Source organism: Mya arenaria, chromosome 3 (genome assembly GCF_026914265.1).
Source record: "Mya arenaria isolate MELC-2E11 chromosome 3, ASM2691426v1".
Lineage (NCBI taxonomy): Eukaryota > Metazoa > Mollusca > Bivalvia > Myida > Myidae > Mya > Mya arenaria.
The window spans coordinates 5,267,802-5,280,583 of record NC_069124.1 but is presented as its reverse complement, the minus strand read 5'-3'; the positions used below and the strand labels follow the sequence as shown (position 1 = coordinate 5,280,583).

The 12,782-nt window shown below is 33.4% G+C and overlaps 1 protein-coding gene across 6 annotated transcripts in view; it reads right to left on the bottom strand.

The window, feature by feature from the left end:
* The window catches only part of LOC128227137 (probable phospholipid-transporting ATPase IA), a 68,041-nt gene extending 57,546 nt beyond the window's left edge, over positions 1-10,495 (bottom strand). For 3 of the 6 annotated variants that reach the window (XM_052937374.1, XM_052937371.1, XM_052937375.1), the window contains exons 1-3: positions 10,356-10,495; positions 3,998-4,105; positions 2,821-2,911 (exon numbers count right to left, since the gene is read on the bottom strand). In XM_052937374.1, coding sequence (XP_052793334.1) covers positions 2,821-2,902 — 82 coding nt within the window. In that variant the 5' untranslated portion in view covers positions 2,903-2,911; positions 3,998-4,105; positions 10,356-10,495. Of the gene's footprint in view, positions 1-2,820; positions 2,912-3,997; positions 4,106-4,459; positions 4,744-10,355 lie in introns of those variants that run through there. The other 3 variants (XM_052937372.1, XM_052937373.1, XM_052937376.1) reach the window with 3 other exon arrangements.
* Positions 10,496-12,782: the final 2,287 nt, after the last annotated feature.

Sequence of the window (12,782 nt, the reverse complement as noted above, 5' to 3'; positions counted from 1 at the left end):
CCAATGAAGGGAACGCCCCTTTAAAACACCATGAAAACTAAACTATATTAGTTACAAGAACTGAAATGTCAAAACATGATTTTAATGCAACAGAATGCAATTTGGTCTCTATAGTACTCAAATGTTCAAATTTAAACTATTTAATAAGCAATAAAGCAGAAGTATAAAAATCCATGCTTTACATTTGAATGTTCCTGTAAAACTTTCCCTTAAATGGAGTATTCAAGACAATTTTAAATCAGGCAGTCAAACAGACTTACAAACAGATATTCAACATATTACCCATAACATGTGATAGGGTAGGCATTCTTAATAATTCCTATTAAGTATTGCTCTCACTTTATTTTATGATATTTATGTTCATTGTTATTAATGAAGGTTGAATTATGAAGAAGCCAATTATTATATATAAATATAAATGTATTTTCTTTTATTAAAATGACTGTACTGAGTATACTGCTATATTTTTTGAAATATGTTTTCAATTTCACAATATAGTTTTGTTAACAATCTAACCTGATAATGCTATGTATATCCTTACTGCTCGTGAAGTATTAGAGCTGGTGTTGGTTCCATTCCCTGCTGTAGCAGACATGTGTAGAACTTATCAAAATGGTTCTTATGACTTTGGATGGTAAAACCACTCAACTGAAACATACATTTATTATATACAATTTAATAAGAGATAAATAATGAATCTGTCTTTTTATCTATAACATGTTATTTGCAGGATACAGTTAGTTCTCAAATCACAATTATGCTTACATTTAGTCATTTATATCACGCACGCACGCACGCACGCACGCACGCACGCACTCACACACGCACACACACACACACACACACTTCTTTATGTGTTTTCAATAATATAATTACATACTACTGAACAGTAGCAATTATCCTCCTGTGTGCCTCAACCAGGGTGTATTGAAAGGAAGTTGGAGAAATAGACTTTAGAATGGGTAAGATTCCTTGAAAATGACGTCATAGCTGTCAACTTTTCTCAATGTTTACACGCGGTTTAGTTTGATTGTAAATATGTGGAAATGAAACAAAATATGTTTAAAGCGAGGGTATATCTATACACAGTAAGGGCGAGACCTGCAAGCAATTGTTGGTCTCGATCCAGAGTCGTGACTAGTGTAAGATTATGGAATAATATGCACACAATAACAAGGTAAATATCGTTCTCAAAATGCAGCTTGTTGTCACTGTTTTTGTTTCAAGATTCCTTGGATAAGTTTTATGCATAAATTGGGTCACAAATAAGAAATTGTTTTTTTCTTACCTCTAAATTCATCACTGTCATGGATATCGAGGTTATACCATTTGTTTTTTTATTTAGGCAGAGTCCATGTGTCTGTAAAATCGTTGAAATAAGTTTGGAATCGAGCTTGTTTATGTCTGGTCCGCCATCTTTGTTTTGGATAAGTCAGTTAACCATACTCCCAGTGGTCGGTTAAATATTGTCCAAAAGTTAGCCGAATCACGCGCTGGTTAGGATAACTTATTTTTTATACAATCGGTTTACGGATAACTTGCCCAAACCAGGGAGATAACCAAAAGATAACCGCTGGTTAGGACTTATCCACGTTTATACAATTGGCTGCAGATTGCCATCATTTTTCTAGTAAAGGTCAACTTCAACTTGACCTTTACCTTTGACATACTGACCCCAAAATCAACTTTGATATACTGACCCAAAAATTAATAGAGGTCATTTACTGTCTATGACTGTCTATGACCATGTCCAACTCTACAACAAGTTGTTAAAAATGATTGATCGGGAATGACGGTGATACATCAAAATTGAATCTGCAGACAACAACGACACAGTAATCCCTTGAAACAAGGATAACTTGACCCTTTCTTCACCATTTTAAATGAATCAGTCGATGCCGCTTACAACGGCCTGCTTTCTGTCTTTTACCAAAGTTTGTTTGAGAGTCTACTTTCTAAAAACACTTCGACAAACCTTTTAAAAAAAAAACCGCCTGATGGAGCATTGTCAAAACATTATTTTGATTTCAAGTGTTTGAGGAAACTAATCACCTTATCAAGCTCCAGGAATAAAACAAACGCTGGGCTCTTTAAGTGGCATAGACTGCCATCTGTTTCATTGAAAATGGTGAAGAAAAAGGAAAGTTATCTTTGTTTTAAGTATTCTTTTGAAGCAAGAGGTTGCCTTCTGAGGTAGCAATAATGACGTAATTCATCACAGTCATGGTAAACACACACTGGGTATGGGGTAGCTGGGTGTTCAACTTCTAGGTTCACATTACTAGTGTATATAAATTGTACCATGCATGCTGATATGTTTTATATATGTAGCTTAATACGCATCACGGATGTGTTATCACTTATGATGCCTTAAAATGTCATTGTATCAAAAGGGGGTTGTAAAATGACTATACATTATTGATATAATAGAATTATAGCTTCAAAGCACCCAATAGAACAGCAAGGCAATAAAGTCTCTTTAGACATAATAATCATATTATGACGCAGCAGTTCCCATAAATGTAAATGAGTACACATAAGGAAGTGTCTGGCAGAATGGTAAAGGAAATGCAATTTTCACAAGTATGTACATAACAAAATGGAAATAGTTCTACATGCATATTTTTTTTCACAGAATCTTTAAAAAACTACTTTAAATTTAATATTATTATTATTTGATTAGTATTTGTTTTAGCAAGTAAGCCCTACACCGTACTAGCAAAACAAAATTGCATTATTTTGGGTCAGTTTACTTTAAGGCACACAGGATGGTTACATTGTTATAATTATGCAGGGGAAGTAACTCTGTCTCACACTTACCCGGAATATCCGGCTCATCAAATCCATTAGGTTCTAGCATAATCGCTTTCAATTCCTTTTCATCCTTTTCCATTTTTCTCATTTAATATTTCTACAACATAAGTAAAAAGTCACTTTCACACTTTCTTAACTTAAAAGATGTAACAAATAAAGCAAAACATTGAGCAACATAAATATTTCCATCATGATATTTTGTGTTTAATGAAACCAAACACTGCTATGTAATTTATAATGCATCACTATTCAATGTAGAGCCTGCTATCATCTATATTATATTATTTTTCCTAATTGACACCCATAGTAGTACAAATTTCTTGCAAGGACAAGAAATATATAAAAGAAATTACTCCCATATAGTATTTCATGTTCAGCTACGATAACAATTATGTACCCGTTTGAAAGATGATGTAAACACTGATTCATAACTTCATCACTTTATCTATCCATTGTATAACTGTAGGTATGTTAGAGAGGGAAATATATTCACACTTTTCTACAGTACACTCACTATTTATTAGTATGACGTAACCATAAAAGATCAACTTTAAAACCTGTAGTGACCATACATGTATCACTGTATGATATCCAAAAAATCTTCAAGCCTATTTCCATCAAGTCATTTCGCACATATCAATATAATCCACAAGTTTTCAAGCACCACCAAATTAAGATACCAGCCATTCTTTCTCTTAACCCCGGTTAAACAGTGCACATGCATTAATGAATTAATAAAAACTTTCCCATTTAAAAATCATGCCTTTATAAACATCAGTGAAAGTGTGAACTTGCACTAATGAATTAACAACTGTCACCGTCAACTGTAATCACCATACATCAGTATCGTGTCACCGATGTCGAACACCAATCACTTTGTATCACTGTCCCCCAACAACCCTAGGCTATAGTTATGTAATTAAGACTTCCATTTAAAACAAAGTAACACAATTGTTGATCAATGTACAGTATTCACATACTTATATATACTTAGGGCAGTATCCACGCTCTACATTTATGTCCCCATATGGACAGCTTTTAATTGTCTGGAAACAGCAGGATTAGAGTTTTGGCTTCATTGGAAACCAATGCTTGTACTTTATAGTATTCAAAGTCTGTATTTCTTTAAGAATACAGCACTTTACTGCTACAACCTAATTTAAGAAACCTTAAACATAATTACATTTCTCCATTATCAACGCTTCCTCATTGTAGTGCTGTAACGGCTATATTGCAAGAAACAATCTGTGACCAGAAGAACCCATATATTTTCCTTTTCAAGGCAGTTCCCCTGGAAAATGGATTAATGCAATTCATTATTGATTATTTAAAACAATTCACACATGGGCTGCTAAATTTCCAGTGCCATAACTAGCTTTATCGCACTTCTCCGATTTTTTATTTAAAAAACATGTTATTGGTTAAAGAAACCAGGTGTTTCCAAAAGGGCGCTTAAATATAGGACAAACAGATATATCTGCTCAACTCAAGAGTATAACTATAAAGTGCACAAAGCCTTAAATTTAATAGATGAATAATGCATTGAACATGAACACTAGCTGTAAAAGACAACAAAGTTCACTACATGTATTGACCACTATTTTTACATCTTTACAACACTGCAATGACAGGCAAAGCTACTTACTAGACTGTTCCCAGCCTGAGGTTATAGGACCTAGTGGAATATCTCCGTAGTTATACATCCTACACGAGTCCTCTCACAGATTGATTAAGTCCTTTTATAATACATCGATAAATATATTCCATCTTTGTTCCTATTCCATTTTATTATAACTAGCTTATTACAATGCAGAGCAAAGGCAGTCAATGTTCAGCCTTCAAACCTCAATGTCTCTTGAGAATAAACTCCTCGCTTGAAATCATTGCAAGGTATAAAAATAAACCTACAATGAAGAGTTTCACAATGTACTCAGACAATATCGCTCTCATAAAATCAGCATTTGCAAACAATAAAAAATGGACAATATATATGATATGTAAGATTCTGAGCATTGCATTTTCCAATTAAGTTCTGCCATTTGATCTGTACAATGCATAATTCTGATTTTATTGTCTCCAGAAACTCCAATCATGAACCCAGTGAAGCCAGACCAAAGCTATAACTGACGGCCATCAAATAGCGGGTAATTTCTGTCTATATGAAACCCAGCCTTTAATGATCTCTCGGAAGAAACATCATAACCAGCATTAACTGTATGAACTCTGAAATGTCACTGACCACTACCCATTACTATTCTGGCTACCATTGATTATGTCTAAGAAGCTAAGTAAGTTGAATAATAAGACTTCTCTTCTCCCATACAGAGTTCAAAAATGTCTCCTAAACTTCTCTACAGAGAACATGTCATAACAAAAACACAGTCTAAAATGCCTTAATGTTTACACCCGTGTCTCAACAAAATGGGATCAATGGTCAGATTCTGATTTAATCATTTTAAAACATCCATATGGAAATGACTGCCAAATTGAAACAATATTAGTCATTCATTGGTTTTATAAGGTGTTTTACTATGCAGTTTGGGCATGCAGCTTGGCTAGTATAAAGACATTCATGCTAAACACACTTTTTTTTCTGCTAAAATAATCAATTTAGTCATCAGCGGGCTACAATATCACACCACTCTGTTCTCTCATGAAAATAATATTGTCTTCATACATGTTCATTTTTTATTGGACAACTTTCATAAACATTCTTATAAAAAAATGAGTTGCTACAACACATGACAAAAATAAATGTGATAAATAGTAAACTAAAAGGTATTTTCATTCATTATTCAGAAATGACACCCCAAAACATACTTATTGCTTAAAGACAAAAGCCAATCATAAACTATATCTACAATCAGGCCAATCAGAGTCACCTATTTGTAAAACATTAACTTTAACCCATATGTATCATAACATAAAATCTATCCATAAGACATGTTATGCTTTATTATGTTTTATTATGTTTTTGCTACACACTCATTAAAATGTATTAGTTCAAACCCTCATTCATAATTCCTATTCTCACTTCTAGCCTTTGTTTTGCTGAGCGAAGATAGTAAGAAGCAATGCCAAATGAAATAGTACTACATTGGATGAATTGTCAAATGTCTTCCTCAATCATTTTCTAAAATACCATGCCTTTTTTTCCCAAACCCAGCAGGCTATTTTTAATAAAGCTAATATTTGTATCAGGTAGAAGCTACAGGCATCAGTCCAGATTTCTGTGACAAATCTATATTTATTCCCCACCATGTGATGATCAATACAACGCGTGCTATCAGTGCTAGTTATTCCAGAAATCAATATTTCATCAGAGACAAGGGAAATTATACTATCTCTCAATGCTTGGAAATCTAAAAAATAAGGCAATTTGCAAAGTTCCTGTTTAATGGTTTATTACTGTTTTATTATTATTACTTTTATTACCATAAATATTATTATTATCATTATTAATATTACTATTATTATTAATATTAATATTTGCCTCTCAAAATCAAAATCATTTTCTGTTTTGTTTTCTGAGCATATATCCCAATGGGATACACATGGGACCCATGTATAATTATAAACTCATGTCTGTTTGTTAACCTTATCAGATTGCGTCTGATAAATGTTTATTTGCAGATAAAATACACTCAATATAAAATTTGTGATACATAATACATTAGATTAAATGCCAAAATCAAGCAGTACTTGAAAATATATCACAGAAACTTAGAACATGCTCAAGTCTATAATACAGATCGGATATTTAAATGTTACAATGAATTAATTAGGGCCATCACGATTCATCGGTGCATCGTGAAATCGCGATTCAGTACCCGACAATATACTGTATCGTATCGCATTGTACAAAAATCGTGTGTATCGCGTATCGTTAGATTTGTTACCTAGACTTTAGATTTGTATGCTTAAAACACTTTCCAAACGTCTTTGCACGATCCGGTCAATTTGTTAACTTTCATTTTTAACTGTTGAAACAGCGAAAGCCACATCAGCCGCATTTTCGCAAACAGCAGGTAGAGCTAGCAAAATACGTTACCATCTAATTATCTTACTTATCTACACCGTGTTTATTTTTCAAACTAAAATGAAAATAAAAACTAAAAAAAAAATGCAATTTAATTTTCTTTTTTTAAATTTGATTTACAAAAGATATGAAAAAAACTGGAATCTGCGAGCTAGCTGTATGTTGAAATGCGGCTGAAGTGGCTTTCGCTGTTTTGACAGTTTTCAGTCGTCTGCAAAGTCAAGATATGTTGATTTTTCTGAAGAAAAACATGAGTGAAAAAGATTTGGTGTTAGCAATGGCTACGTTTGACTTATAGATTAATGTCAGCAGTGACTAGACAGTAGTAGACACTAGCTAGTAGACACCTAACTAATATCTCATGCTTGTGCGATAAAACACATAGTTTTTTGTTTTGTATTTTCATTTCAAGAATACCAGATCAATGAGATCATACCTCTTTGTGTTACTTGTGTTTTATCCAAACAAACATTTTGTACTTTGATACCAAAGGAAAACACCAATGCAAAAGGTAAACAAAAGACAAATAAATAATACTCATTTAATAACAATAAGTATAACCATAAGTAATAGGCTCAACAATTAACATTTAACAAAGAGGCAAAACTAAATGACCAATTTTCATTTAATAAAAATATGATCAACAATTAATGAAAATGGCAAACATTAATAAATACTATTTATTTAATAATATAGCAAACAATTTACAAAATAATAAAAACATTAAAAATATAGTTTTGGTAAGGATATGCTCAACAATTTACAAAATAGGCAAACATTAAAGTCCTACATAAATTTTATAAATTTATATATATATATATATATATATCGTGAATCGGGTACTCCGTATCGTGATACGTATCGTATCGTGAGTTGGGTGACGATACACAGCCCTAGAATTAATATATAAAAAAATTACAAAAATACACATGTTTATTTTTTAACGTTTCAGAGTTACTCATCCATAGATAAAAAAAAATTATAGAAAGGAAGCGATGTCAACATCTATTAACACTGTTAACACTGTTAATGAGGGACAATCATTTAGCAGGAAAACAAATGACCATGATGAAATCAGAAATATTATAAAAAAATCAATGCATTTTGGAAAATAAACCTTAAATAAAAAGATTTTGACCAGCCTGTCAAATTAAAGCTGGTCAAACTACTTAAGTAAAGTCTTAAGTCATTGCTATCTTAAGTCTCTTTAAATATTCAGTTTTTCTCAAAGCTTCGGACATGTAAACTCTACCTGCGGAAGACAAAATCTACCGCTTTATGGACCCTTCTACTGCTCTACCACTGTCCTGACAAAATCTTCCACTTTTGTTTAAAATTACTGCTCTTGAAAAAGCCCATTTTAAATTTATGTCCATTTAGGTCATAAATTTGACATGTAACAGCAGTGGTCTGGTCAGTGGTTGGTCAAATATTGTTGGAGGGTGGAGATTAAAGTGCCGCCATGATCTTACCATATTAGTATAAACTGCCATTATTTTCAAAGCATCAATAAAAGATAGACAATCAATGGGATAGATATATAGGCTAGTGTGTATACAGTGTTAACTTGATGTACTGCGTTGAGTTCAAAGGCTAGATCAATAAAACAGAAGTTCACACTTTGTGGAAATTGCCAGAAAGCCATGCAGTGAAGGAATACATCACATATTAACAAATGTTTGATTAAAAATTTCATGACAAAAAATTGTTTTGTAACCACAAACAAATTTTACTATGCTTTATTTAAGATTAGCGTTTAGTATTTTTTTTTCTTTTCTTCAATTTCAGAAAATTGAATATCCATTTTCAATATTATATTTTTAATTGTTGAAATGTCTTCAAGGACTGTGATTTTAAATGTCATTTAGTTCCTAATTGTCAGCATATAAAAATTGTTATCCAAAGACATGTATGAAAACAACACAGATGCAATGTGACATTTGTACCCTGTCCTGATCATACCAAAATAAGACTAGCCCTCTGCACTGATATTTTAACAGTACCAGTACAGCTATTTAGGCCATTCTGATTATTTCAAATGCTTAGCTGACTTTATTTGTTTCTTTGTTTTAAATGCTTTTTATGAGAAAATAAAGTGTGACTATACAAAAAAAGGACACATTAAAAAGTATTTTCTTTAATGATCAAATATTCCTTTATTTTTCATGAATACTATATATCTAGTAATGCATTAAGAATAGAAAATCAAATCTAGGATAATTTATTGATACTGATTGTATTTTTATGTACAGTACTGTTTTTTTAGTATATGAAACACATTCGTATTATTTATTTATATTTATATGACTTAATGGAAAGTTTAAACAAGAAACAAGATAAGTTTTAGTGTTTTTCATCACAAAATACTAACAAGGAAAAGAAAAGTGATCATATTTTATTCAAAGTGTACCTAGCACACAAATAAGATTAAAAAAAACAACAAAAGAAAGTGCAGAATACTAGTCGCATTTAGTAAAATCTACAGGATATATATGAAAAAGGTTCCTAGGGCTTTTCACAACTTTAGAGTCTTTCTGCAACAGTGTCAAAATTTATACGTCTAAATCCTAAAATTGCCTTTGTGTCATTGTCCTGTGGGAAAGTTCATTGACATGTTCAGTGTACTGGTTGACGGTACATTTCCGAACAGGGCACAAATCCCGAACACCAGCTACATTTGCGTTTGTTTACCATGATCGATAATTCGATGATCTAGATCAATAGAGAGGCTTGCCTTGGTCTCTCTTGAGAAGTTTCATCTTGTTTTGTTAAGTTTTTTTTTTTTAAAAATGCCATAAATGCCATTTAATGTTTACACGCTTAAAGATCAAAATATAGCACATGGGGGAATAACATCGAAAACAATAAATAACTGTGCAGCTAAGTGTTTATTTAATATAGCATACTTATTCATTATAATTGTATGACCATGTATTTTCACTTTACAAGTGTTCTATATTTGTCTATATAGCATAAATTTAAGGCTGATTTACTGTTTATAAAATGAACGATTTTCAACATAAAATTGGTGAGATCGTGAATCTGCACTTTGACAGATCTTGTCACATTAACCAAAGATGTTTATACGCAATTTTAACTTACTACAACAAAAACTCTCCCAGTTAATTGTGGAAAACCTAAAAAAGTGCTCGGATTTGTGACTTTAGCCAGTATGCTTTAGAGGATTGTTTTCAGACAGGTCATTTAAAAACAGAGGTGACACGCTTGTGAAAACTTGGAACATTCCAAAGTAACATTATCATTGCTTACATCATCATTGCTTCCAAAGATATTGATAATTTAGAATACTGTTCAAGAAGTCATGCAGTTTAATTGGAAAAGAAAATATAAATAACAAAAAATTATATATATAGTAATATTGACAGATGGTATCAGCCTCAGTCAGTGATCCGATGCCGGACAACATTAGTGAGACACTACTATAATACTTTCGAATTAATTGATGCAGAAGTCTACTGAATTATTAAATGAAAATAATAACCTCTGCCAAAGTCTGTGAAATCTTGTCCTCTCGGTCTATTTTCCATTTCTTTTCTTGATTTTCCTCAAAATGTTCATGTTTATATGGTGCTGCTCTATTGTATTTTTTGTTCATTAATAATCGATTATTTACTGGTTGAGCCGGGTTACACACGACTAAAATTCAATTAAAGCTATAAGTATTTATGAATATTTTAAGACATGTGGACTATGCCTGGCTAGTTTTACAATGCTTATTTATACACTGAGGTGCAATATTTGCACACTCACACCGTATTGCATACCGGTTCATTCATAATTACGTTGTTGAGACAGTCCTGAGATACTTGATTTAAACTCAGTTATTCAGGGGCGTAGCTAGGCCTTAACAACTTGTAGGCCCGATGGTTCTATGTGAGTTTGGGGACTTGTATATTTGCATTACACACACTTAATTATACTTGCAATGATTACCATAAAATCAAGCAATACACCCTGTACGTAGTTTCAATAAACACCAACCTTTAGTTAAAATAAAACAAACTTTTGAGTTGTTCAAAGTGTTTGAGCAGCTATTAGTTTTTATTGCATCTTTGGGTTATTTAAATTTTGTCATTTTTGAAAAAGCTGTAGGCCGAGGCCTACAAGGCCTATATGTAGCTACGCCACTGTGACATTTATAATTTCGTTGATACTTTAACAAACGGACCTATAAACCTATCATATGTCCGTGATTATCATAAGGACAAAATTAATACAAATGTCATTTCAATCAAATATTTTTTTTTTGCAATCCCACTCATGTATTACCAGCTTAAGATGCAATCCCACGCATGCTTTACCAGTCTGAAGTACCATCCCGGCATCATACTGAGGTGTAGTCCAACTTATATTTTACCGGACAAAGGTACGTAGTTCAATAAAGTTTTACTGATCTCAGATGCAACCCATTCATGTTCTACAAGTCTGGCCTGCAATACACTCATGTTTTACCAGATTGAGGTGCAATCCCACTCTGAATTTTATAAGCCGGACTTAGGGTCATGTTCTATCAGAATGAGGTGCAATCCAACTTACATTTTACCAGACTGAGGTATATACCTACTCACATTTACCAGACGAAAGTACAATCCCACTTATGTTTAACTAGACTAAGGTGCAATCCCCCCCCCAGCTTACAAGACTTGGTGTTATGTTTTATCACCATAAAGTGTCATCCCAAACAACTTTTTCAATCCCATTTGTAATTTACCAGGCTAAGGTACAAGACCTCTCATGCTTTACTAGACTAGGAAACAATTCCATTCATATACGAACAACCCTCGTATAACCAAACTGAGGTGCAATACCACTCATGTTTTACGAGACTGAGGTGCAATCCCACTTATGTTTTACCAATCTAAGGTGCCGCTGAATCCCACACATGCTTTACCAGTCTGAGGTGCCATCCAACCATACTGAGGTTAAGTCCCACTTATATTTTACCAGACGAAGGTAGTCAAATGAAGTACGTATTACTATTCAGAGATTCAGTCCGTTCATGTTTTACTAGACTGAGGCCTGACATACTACTCACAATAACTAGACTAAAGTGGAATCCCACTTACGTTTTACTAGACTGAGGGACAATCCTACTCAAGCTCACAAGACTTAGAGTCATGTTTTACCAGACTGATGTTCGATCCTCTCATGTTTTCCGAACTAGATTGTTATCTACACATGTTATACTGGACTGAGGTATAATCCAAATTAGACCGAGTTACAACCCAACTAATGTTTTACCAGTATAAGGTGTATTTAATGCATGTTTAATTTGACGGAGTTCCCTCGAGTTTAGCCTGACAGCGTTGCAAGCCAACTGAAGATAGACAAAGGTGCAATCCCACTCATGTTCTACGAAATTGCGATGCAATCCCACTCATGTTCACCAGACTGAGGTGCAATCCAATCATGTTTACCAAACTGAGGTGCAATTCAACTAATGTTTACCAGACTGGGGTGCAAACCCACCCATGTTCTTCCAGACTGAGGTGCAATCTCACTCGAGTTCTACCAGACTGTAGCGCAATCCCACTCATGTTTTACCAGACTGTGGTACAATCCAATTCACATTTAACCAGACTGTGGTACAATCCCACTCACATTAAACAAAACTGAGGTACAATCCCAATTACATTTGACCAGACTGAGGTACAATCCTATTCACATTCTACCATACTGAGGTGCAATCCCACTCACGATTAACCAGACTAAGGTGCAATCCCATTCACATTAAACCAAACTGTGGTGCAATCCCAATCACACTTTACCAGACTGTGGTGCAATCCCACTGACGATGTACCAGGCTGAGGTGCAATCCCATTCACTTTTTTCCAGACTGAGGTGCAATCCCACTCATGTTCTACCAGACTGAGGTGCAATCCCACTCACTTTTAACCAAACTGAGGTT